At 45.1% G+C, this 11112-nt stretch overlaps 1 protein-coding gene across 2 annotated transcripts in view; it reads left to right on the top strand.

Annotated features, from left to right (window-relative positions):
- The first annotated feature begins 637 nt into the window (after positions 1-637).
- The window catches only part of TBC1D15 (TBC1 domain family member 15), a 91340-nt gene continuing 80865 nt past the window's right edge, over positions 638-11112 (top strand). For both annotated transcript variants that reach the window (XM_019514736.1, XM_019514737.1), the window contains exon 1: positions 638-739. In XM_019514736.1, coding sequence (XP_019370281.1) covers positions 716-739 — 24 coding nt within the window. In that variant the 5' untranslated portion in view covers positions 638-715. The remainder of the gene's footprint in view (positions 740-11112) is intronic.

Consider the following 11112-nt stretch of genomic DNA (forward strand, 5'->3'; position numbering starts at 1 on the left):
GATCTGCTGCCGGTGCCCCCCCAGTATTAGGAGGCACCAGTTGCCCATGAGCACCACATACAGTGTTAGAACAATTGAATTTTGTTCAGTCACTTGATATATTTGTATCACCTCCAGCAGAGGAACCTTAGCACAGCACAGGATGGGGTGATTTTATATATACATATAGCACTAACACCCTTTTTCCCCAACACGTGCTGTGCTAAGGTCCCTCTGCTGGGGAGGATACAAAAAGGCTCCCCAGCAGACTCCCGTCAGCACCACGCAGTAGGACATGTTTGACCCCGCTCGCGGCAATGTGCGCCTGCGCAGAAAGCGTTCTCCCCGCCGCAGCCTTTACTGCATCACAAACCCAACGAGTTCTAAGCGTAACGTGTCGACGCGCGCTCCCTCAGCGCCTCGCGCGTGCCCCCTCCCTGGGAACTCCCACCCCGCGCTCGGGGGTAAGCTAAGCAGCTCCGACCCCTCGTGCCGGAGGTGACTCAGGAACAAGTCCCGCGGCCCACAGCATATGGTTGCACAGCCTCGCAGGCACCAACTCACGCAGGGCCCTTCCCCACCGCACCCGAACCCTGAGCTCGGCCCCTCAGCTGCCTTCGTGCCTTTCCGCCATGCCACGCCCCGCGCATGCGCCTTCGGGCGGGGCGGGAGGGGGTTGTTGTGGAGCGGCCGCAGCACGTGAAGAGCTCAACGTCATCATAACACTCGTAGGAACATGGCGGCTCCTGCGGGCGGAAAGGTAACGGGCGGGAAGGCGGCCCTGCTCCCCCCGCCCGGGGTGCGGTGCTGGGTTAAGGCCGGGGGCGTCCGGCGGCGGTTGCCGCCGCGACGGTGCTGTGCCAGGCCCTGGCCGCGTGGCAGGGAGGGGGCCGGACAGTGGCCGGGGCCGGGGATAGGCCGCGCTGCTGCTGTTGCTGCTGGAGTAGGGGACCGGGGTCTCTCGGCCGGGGCTAGGGCTGGGATTGTCCCTGGGAGCGGGACCTGTACACACACACACGCACACGTATATATACCCTGGTACATGTGTGCACACATCACTGGTACATGTACCAACACAAGCACATGTGCACGTACACAGGTACGTGCTGGTACACTCACAGACATACGCTCTGGTACACGTACGTATGCACGCTTACTCAAAATGACTTGTTCCCCTCTAAAATACATTCATCTTCCAGAGCCAAATGTAGAAGTGACAGGATGCAGATGGGGATTTCTGAATCCTGGGCATGTTGAGTGACTGATTGGCTGGCTGGCTGCCTCTCAGGATTCCATGACGTGAACTTGGGTTCACAAAAGTATGTGCTCTATATTTATATCTTAGTTGAGCGGTTCCCAAACTCTGACAGATTGCGCACCACCATTTTAAACCGGTACAACCTCAAGTACCACCAGCAAATTTTTGTCATATAAAGTAATTATAATTAATCTGTTAACGTGTATCATTGGCGGGTTGGCTACGTACCACTGGTGGTACCCGTATCACAGACTGGGAATTGCCGTCTTAGTCTATAAAGGTGCATGTCTACCCTGCCTTCTGGTTGACTTCAGACTAACTTCCTACCTGTTACCAGACTCTGGAAGTAAAAACTAGTTATTTACTGAATGGCAGCAAAGTGAATGCCTTGAGCAGTTCTGCTTTTGATGCAGGAGAGCAGAGATACTTAGCTGCGTGCATGTACTCTGAATGTACTGCGGAGACCACTCAGCTGCCCCGTGCTAAAAGGAGACATTCGGTAAAGAAGGCAGCCAGGCAATAGGGTTGTGTCCAGTGTATCAAACAGAGTGATTTGAATACAAAATGACTGGGAAGGCGGGGGAGGCATAGTGCTGGAAGAGGCCAACCAGTAGTAAACCCTACAGGGTCTCACAAAAGCCAATCCAGGTAATGGAATAAGCATCTGTAGTCCCTATTTAAACCACATTTAACACAATCCAGCCTGTGGATGATTTCTTTTTCTCCAGTTTTCTGTTCAAGTTCATTTTTAAAGTTTTGCTGTTTAAGACAAGGTACTCCAAGGTGAGTGGTGGCGTGCCCTGGGAGGTTCCCATGTTCTGCCACAGGCTTTCATGCCTTCCTGAATCTGATGTCAAATGGGTGTTCATTCCTTCTTACACGTAGGGATTGCCCTGTCTATTCAATGCAGACATCAGAAAGGCACTATAAGCAAGTGTTGGCATATATGACATCAGTAGACAAGTAGGTGAATGAAACTTGATGTTATAATCCTTTTTATTTAGTCCAGTGATGATGTGGCCTGTATTGATGAAGTGCTACAGTTAGCACCTGGGTCCATTTTAAGGCCTAGTAGCTTGGAGGTAGCCTGCTGCAGGAGAGCTGTTACTTAAAGCTGGGGGGCTGTCTGTAAACCAACACAGGTTTTTCTTCCGTGGTTACATTTTTCCAGGAGAGGTTGGAGGTCATTAATGGTGTACCCAAGGTGGGGGCTGTATGTGACAACCAGAAGGGTTCTGTTATCCTTGTCAGCTTTGTGTGTGTTGTAGCAGCTTGGAACAGGGTCTGATGTTGCTGATTTGAGTGGCTACAGTTTGGGGATTGTACTGTAATCCCTGCTCCACATCTAGTTGTGTGTTTAGGATGGAAGTAGGTGGTATGAAGGTATCTAGTGGTCAGCGGGTTTCTCATATGATGGGGTGGCGATGTGGCTCTTGTAAACCTTCACCATGGTGTCTAGGAAATGAATTTGCTAGAGCAGGGGTTGTCAACTGGGGGTATGTGTACCCCTGGGGGTACTTGGGCTGGTCCTAGGGGATATGCGTGGGCAGGCGGGGATGGAGCGCAGCCACCTCCCAGGAGCAGGGCTGGGGCGTGGAAGCTGCTGCCACCCACCAACCTGGTGAGTTTCCCTGCCCTGCAGAGGGGTGCCACTGCCCTCACCCCTCTCCAGCCATGCTCCTGGGAGGTGGTGGCGCACCATCCCTGCCTCCCCACTTGGTGTCCAGCTGCGTGTCCCCACTCCCCTGGTATCTGGCTGTGTACAACACCCCTCCCTGGCACTTGGCATCTGGCTGCATGCTTACCGCCCCCCGGTTGGCATTTGGCTGCCAGGGGTACTTAAACTACAAAAAAAGGTTGAAGACCCCTGTGTTACAGTATTCCCAAATCAGTTTGATGGAGGGGTGGAAGTTCTTGAAGTCCTGGTGAGATTCCTTCCCATGCATCCATATGAAGAAGATGGTATATCCAGGAGATGAAACAGCTGCAGAGGAAGTGGATTTGGAGGTCTGTCCTAAATATACTGTAATATTGTGGGGCTGTACATGTGCCCATGGCAGTGTCATTTGTAGGTATAGGGAGTCCTGAGAGTTGTGTGTGAAGACAAAGCACATGAGTGTGATGGAAGCAATGCCCTCGCTGGGGATAATGTTTGGATGGCTTGTAATCTGTGCTCATGGGAGATGTTGGTGTATAGAGATGTGATGTCCATGGTAGCTAGTATGGTATTTGCTGGAAGTGTGTCAGTGGAGCCAGTTTCTTTAGGAAATTTGTGGTGTCTTTGAAATAGCTTGCAGCTAAGGTACAGCTGAATGGAAACCTTGAGGCTTTTTCTCTGCACCCTAAGACTCAAGGGAATATATCTGACAAAGGAGCCATGCAGTGATTAACCTGCCATTGACCCAGCTCATACACAAGGACAACTGGAGTCCACCTGAGGGCTGAAGCCCACTCTAGACCTGTATATAAACTATTTCTTGCTCCATGCCTGTTTTGAGAGTACCCAAAAAACACCACCTTACATTACAACCTCAGTCCTGCAGAATGGAAAGCCATACTCGTCTTTAAAGACAAGCCTGATGTTATCATATAACAAGATAAGTGGGGTGTCACTGTTGTCATGCTGTTGGACAAAACAGCATACGTACAGGAAACCAAGCTACACCTTTCCAACATAAAATTTTACAAAGTTGGGACCGAGGCTACCACAGCACAATACCGGGAGGAATTACAACCTCCAAATGCTGCCCCTGGAAGCACAGGAAATGGTCACAATTTTTAAAACATTTTTAGTTAGGCACTTACTAGAATGCTAATATGGCCATGTAAACAACGTGTTATGACCTCAGTCTTGCAGAATGGAGAGCCGTACTCTTTGTGTAGTAATACTATGTACTTTCTTTCTACAGACTTTAAGGAAACTTAATTCCAAACTCTTGAGACAGAGCAAAAATAGTTCCATATTATAAATGAGTGATAGTATAACTTGATATACCGATTACATTATTTGGTGAGGACTGAAATACAGCATAGTTCTCAACTGTGCCCATGTTAGTGGAAATCTTTTTTGGGGGGTTTTTTTTGTTGGTTTTTTTGCATGTGTCCTTCTGATTCTCAAACACTTTTCAGTTTTCATTGTATATTAATTTTGAAGTAATATACAGATTTATGCTATAATAGCATCTTACAAAAAATCCTTGAAGCTAATATTATTGTAAAATGTAGTACTCAAGGGGTAAATGGGATTACTCATAAAGAAACAGATCGATTTGGTTGGACAGCTTGCATTAAATTAGATCTCATGAAACTCTGTCTTCTAGAAAAAAAGTATTAATTTATTTTCTTGTTTTTTCTTCCCCTAGTGGTCGATCATTGAGTTTTGATTCTAATAATTATTCTTTCTTTGTTATCCATAGAGAGTCCTATTTCCTTTGCCATTTCATTCATGCTGTCTTCCCTCACAATTCCTTTTTTAGGACCCAATTCACTTAACATTTTCCTTGCTAGGTGTTCATTCTTTAGGTGTCGGCATTTAGTTTTATTTTCAGGATCTTAATTTTTATTGGTGCAGCTTTTAGACCTACTTGAATTGCAGCAAGACAAGGGGTTTTTCACATCCTACTCATGGTGTACAGCGCCAATTTTGTGGACATTTCACAGTAGCTTCACCCCTCACCACTGATGGGCAGAGGGGCCATGGCAGCTCCGTCCCTTGCCACCAAAATACTTTTGCTTTCCTGACTGGCACCTTCACTTAGTCACTAGCTCAGCCTCTCAGTAGTTTTCACTCAAAACATATGCTCTATGGCTGCAGTGATTGCCATGCTGTCTTTGTATTCCAGTAAGCATTTTGTTGGGTTGATTCCATGAGAAATTGTGCCCAGTGGCATTTTTCATGGGGATCACCATTTTTTGTGGTTTCTGTGACAATCATAAAACAGCAATTTAAGTAAGTTCCTACATATAACCCTTGATCAGTATGTAAAAAAAACAAAAAAACAAAAAAAACCTTTCTGCTTTTTATAGGAGATTTACTCTTAGTTAAGGGCAAAATAAACCTTAGTCTTTTGTTATACTTAAATCACTTATTTTAATTGAAATCTCACTGTTGCCATGTATATAGCTGCACTACTTTGGTAGCTCAAGACAATTTTCAGTACACCTGAATTAGACTTGAAAAATGTGCTTACTATTGTGAACTTTGAACCCTTTTTCTAGAGTGCATGGTTCTCAGTGTTACTAGCTATTGACACTTGAATTACAAGGTTCCTTAAAGTCTTGTACCTGCGTGATTGAGAAGGTGGTCATGTTTGGTTTGTTTGTTTTTTTAAATAAAAAGCATGATTCTTGCCTTTCTAGTCATAGAGAAAACCATGAAAACATGATCTGTAAATGCTCAAAACATACCAGATGTAGAAATGATGTTAAAAAAGAAAAAAGAAAACTGAACTGGTCAGTCAATCTCCTAGGTAGATGGAATTTTTTTTTTTTTTTAAAAAGGACATGGGTCAGGTCTGGAATGCAAGTGGCTGGCTGTAATTAGTTCCATAATCATTCCTGTATTAGCAGAATTGGAACTAACTTATTAAGGTAAGGTATAAAGTGGTATTTTTTTATCCTTAAGGCTTAAGAGAGAAGCTGTCAATTATGAGCAGATGCTTTTTGTCGTCTTGTGTGCGCCTTCCCCCTGCCTCCCCTCCTCCTCCCCCCTCAAAACAAAAAAACAAACCCAACCCATTCATATTAGTGAGGTTTTGAAAATGTATAGCATTGGGCGTTCCATTGTTTAATATTATTGTTATGTTCAAAAAGGTGTGGTTAGGAAAGAAGTAAGAACTTTGTACCTGTTTCAGCTAATTAAGGCAAGTTGCACTCCTTTCCAGACTTGTATTGTTCATGTGTGGCTTCTCGTTAAGTGGCTTTGTAAACACTGCTTTAAATTAGCCTTGGAGATACTGGAATTACTTTGCAAGTTTTGACTGGGAGTACTTTTGGTATCACAGCAGTTCTCATTAGAACTGAAAAGGTGCATAGTAGAGCCATTCTGTCTGCTTGAAACACAATGAAATGAAAGTCATTATTTCTATTTCTACAATATGCTAATTTTTATAAGTAATTTAGGATGCAGGCTTGCTGCTCACTTGTAAGGAGTATTGCTTTACCAATATGTAGAGAATTGAATTGGGGATCTTCAGAACTTCTACCACTTAAGCTAAATTGTTATATCATGCTCTGTACCTGGGAGCCAGAACAGCTTGTAAATCTTTGGATGAGGAAAGATATCACCCAGTCGCTGGTGGTTTATGTGCATTCCTCAAAAGACTCAAGAAGATTCACTAATCTGACTCTTCAGAACAAGTCACTGATGTATTGCGTTACTTGGGGGCAGCATAAAATAACCTGTTCATGTTGCCATGGTCAAGGTATCTTGCAAAATCCCAGCCTTCTGGAAGAAAAAGGTTGTGCCCATTTGAACTGAGGTAAGTCTGTAACAGAGAATTTTTATTGTGGCTTCAGTCTAGGATAACCTTTTTCCCCAGAGTGAGATACTGCGGTACAGTGTCATTGTGCCTACTACTTTACTCTGATTTAGCCTGTTAATCTGCTATCAGTATTCCCACACTGCTCTAGACCTTTGCCTTTCAACCTAGCCAGTCTCTATATCTCTCTGTGATCATGGTTACTAGCTCTCACTACCAGATTGTTCCTCTTCTTGCTTGGATGCTCCAGGGATCACTTTTGTTGAACACCTCTACCATCTTTCTGTGAGCATGCTAACAATTACACCTTTTCCATCATCTGGCCATATAAAGAAGTCATCAACCTACTGTTGTAGTGGGGCCAAGGCAAAAGTACATCCAGTCCTGGGAAGGAATCAATGGAATTGAGACACTTGTGATGCCATAGCCACTCAGAAGGTGGTAGGATGTTACTACTGTGATGGCTTGGAGTACAGATTGAGAGCCCCTACTGCGAGGCGTTAAATAACTTTGGAGAAGATGCTCCCCCATTGCACATTTGGGAAATGCTTTTGGACAGAACCATGGTCAGCAGCTCTTGGATGTACTAGTAGGTGTCTGAGAGCAAGGACTTTTTTGCTGGGCCATGAGCCCAGCTGCTCACTTTTGAAGCTTGAATTCAAGATGCCTGTTTCAGAGTCTGCTATTGATTCATGTCTTTAGCAGCACTCCTGGCTGTAAGAGACAAGATGAGGTTAATAATAGCTGCGTATGGCTTTGCACTCACTGTTGGTACTTTTCTTGCCTTCAAGAGTTGATACCTGCATTAGAGACCTTCAGGGGCTCTAATGCTGATGATGGCATAGCATGTAACAAACTTGAGGATCTGCAAAAAGTACAGTGAAAAAAAGAGACACCCAAAAAACTTTGCTGGATCCTGAGCCAAATGTTCCAAGGTAGAGGGAGCACATGAAGCAAAGCCACGACTGTTGTTTACAGAGCATGGCTTCAGCTAGAACTTAGAGCAGGGGTAGACAACCTTTCATGACTGTGGGCTGATATGGCCCACCCCAGGTCTGAGGGGTGGGTCCTAGGACCCTTCTGCCACTGGCATTCATCCCCGCAGTGATGGTGGGGGGCACCCACAACCCAGCATCTGCAGGCTGGATCCAGGTTGCTGACTCCTGCACTAGAGCAAAGAACTTATAGCAGAACAAAACTGAGCTCATCTGACCAAGGACACAGTCTTCTTGAACTGGTGAAGTAACCAGAAATAATGGTGGATGTTCTGACCGAGAGGTGTGCGCTACTGAAGGCTACAGCTGCTGTCCAGTGCTTGGCTGCCCCAGTACCATGACCTCCTATGCATGTGACAGTTCAGTCAGTGCTAGTTCTCCAAAAATACTGGAGATCACCTTTTTCTTGGGACCAATACTCTGGATACTGATGCTCAAGCAGTACTCCGGTCACAGGGAGTATAGTGCTTCATGGAAGCCTATCTGCTTTGATCCTTCTAACCTCCATGTTGGCCCACTTCCATGGCACTCCAGTTTCCATACTTCAGTTTTGAATTTGACTAAATCTTTTTTTTTTTTTTTGTTAAAGCTTTTATCATCTCATGTTGTACTTATAATTGAAGGTTGCTGAAAATGGCCTTTGGAGTTGGTTGGAACAGGCAAGTAGGTGTCCTAAATAAGTAGGGGCTGCTGTTGGTTAAAGCACATACTGTTTCACATTTCATAAGCTCAAAAGGCCTGTACAGTAGAGGCCCTGCTGGACTCAGGAGCACAGTCTTGTAGAATGAGAATTGTGTACAGAAAATGTGTATAGCATAGGAGTGATTTTACAGACAAAGCCAAACAGATTTCTTCCCTTTTGGATTTGTCTGTCTGTCATGATGAGTTTGTGAAGGTTCCTTTGCTAAATGGTCCCCATTCATGGACTGACTTAGCAGATTGGAATTTTCAGATTCTTACCTTGGAGTAGGCGCACAAGGCTTGGGCGAGGTGAGCTTGTTGGTCATCATTTTGTTTTGATGGGTGCCCTGTCCATGCAAGCTGCAATTAGTCTCTCTGCCTGTATTTCTGCCTCCCAACATTTTCCGGGACCGTTGCTCTTGCTTTCAAATAATATGCAGAACACAGTAGGCAATTAAAATCCTAGGCATGTGCTTTTCATCCACCAGCAGCCTCTCACTGAATGCCTGCCACCTGGTTGTTAGTCTCCTGAAGGTACACAGCTGTCATGGAGCTGCATCCAGGTGAAATGGTTCTTTTCTGTGATACAGCTGGTTCATGAGCCATAGCAGCAGAGGGTGGTTGGAATTGCTGAGGATAAGGTTGTGGGGGAATGCTTATACTGTTAATATAGATGCCAGTAGCAGTTTAGCAGCTTCTTTCTTTCTTTGTGTTGTTTAGTGAAATCAAGAGGGAGGTGCTGAAAATGCTAGTGCCAAATATTTTTCCAGCTTGTGTTCTTGTTAATGAACCTGTGCTATGGATTAGCAGCATCTTTATAGATATGGAAATGGAGATTCATGTTAATAAGCTGAGGCCTGCTGGGGTAAAGGAAGGGGAATATAGGTGCCATCATTCATTCTGGGGTATTTGCAAATTCCCAGGAGATTAGATGCTTTTGCAATATGGAATTTCCTAAATTTTGAAAAAAGCAGTTACAGTAGCTTTTTGGTGGCACGTGCTGCCTTAATGGTATGTTTGCATACACGGAACTTGTGTGGGCTGGTAATAGTTGGGGAAGGTGAACTTCCAGATGGTTGTGGCCCTATGTTTCTCTCTGAGCCAGGGTAGTATCATGTTGCACTGCCTCTGTAGCATCAGGGCAGCTCAGTGCAAGTTCCCAGGAAAATGGCATTTCTGGTCCTGAAATTCTCCTGACATTGTTGGTCACCCCATTTCTGTAGCACCATCTTCTTTCACCAGTCAGTGCTTGTTTCTTAGTGTGGAAACATAAACTACAGATGATTCCAGAACAAGCTCTCCTTGTTTGTCATATGAATCTTCTTGTCTTGTGGTGGTTTAGTGTCTTCATCTACCAACAGGTTCATAAGCTGTTTTGTAACAGCGGGCACCTGCATCCATTGCGTACATTTCAAGTGTTAAATTTTGAAACTGCTTATGGATATGGTGAAGACCACCTACACAAGCATGTACCTGGTGAACCTCAACATAACATCACAGTCCATTGATTTATTGTCATTAACAAAGTTAAGATATAAATCATCCTCACTGCAGTCATTACAGTTTGAAAACTGCACTGTATCTCTCCTGAGAGTGGTTATATAGGCCAGGGTTTAACAATTACAACCTACTGCATGCAGCTCAGATCTGGCCTGTGGAGATCCAGTCTGTCATGGGGAATTTGTTTTGTGGAGCTGCATCATGCCATCCCTCTGCAGCACCCCTCTCTGCTGTGGAGCCTGCTTTGTCACAACATCTGAATTTTCCTTTGCTGTAGAGGGGTTAAGAATCTGTCAGCAAGGCTTATGAAAATAGGATGGAGACCTCTGGCCCACAGGGACATCTGGATTGAAAGCACTGGCCTGCACCAGCAAAAGGTTGTTGACTCCTGATCTAGGAGAACTCTGAGATTTGGGGCAGCTGAATCCGTGGATGTGCAACCTGGAGATTTTAGTGCACTGTATGTTGTGGCAGCTATCTCAGAATGCCCAAGGGGAGGAAATGCCATAAAGGTCCTAGCTAAGGTTAACCCCCTGCCTTAGCTTAACTTTGGGTAAGCTCTTCCTTTTTATGGAAGCTCTGATATGTGTTAGTGAAACAGATGGCTGTTTGTATTTGTGTGGTTGCCCCAAGAGAGCACCAAGCCTTAAGGTTCCCTGTCTTTGGACAGCTCCATTTGCCTACAGCAAAAGCTCAGTTATCCAGCATCCCCTGGGAATGGGGGATGACAGTTAATCAAGTATACACTGTCTGGTGCACTCTCTGGCATTAGTGTGCCATGGGGCAGGGAGAGGGGTCCTGTGCAGGCTGCTTTGCTTAGTGCTGTGGAACGAATAAGTGAAGGAGAACTTGGCTTGTGTTGGCGAAACCAGATGTGGGACTTCTGGTTTTGCTTTTGCCATGTCCCTTGGATGCCGGTTAGTGGAGCTTTCTGGTTGATAAAGTGCTGGATAACACAGCTTTTGCAGTATTTCTGGCAGTTGTCATAGTTCTTTCTCTCCTTTAGAGTTGCTGTGGACAGTAACTAGTAATTGATTTCTTTTGGAGTTGTGGGGGGATTGGTACTTCTCAAAAATTAGGCCCAAGATAGTAAAAAAAATATCAGAGGCTATGCTTGAAGACTTTGGCTTTGATTTTTATATCATTCTTTCCCGTCTTGAATTAACTGGGTGATGAACCTGGCTCTAATTATATACAGTGGAAGATAGGGGTAATAGGT

This window comes from Gavialis gangeticus, unplaced genomic scaffold (genome assembly GCF_001723915.1).
Source record: "Gavialis gangeticus isolate Ggan-Ray unplaced genomic scaffold, GavGan_comp1, whole genome shotgun sequence".
In the NCBI taxonomy this organism is placed as follows: domain Eukaryota; kingdom Metazoa; phylum Chordata; order Crocodylia; family Gavialidae; genus Gavialis; species Gavialis gangeticus.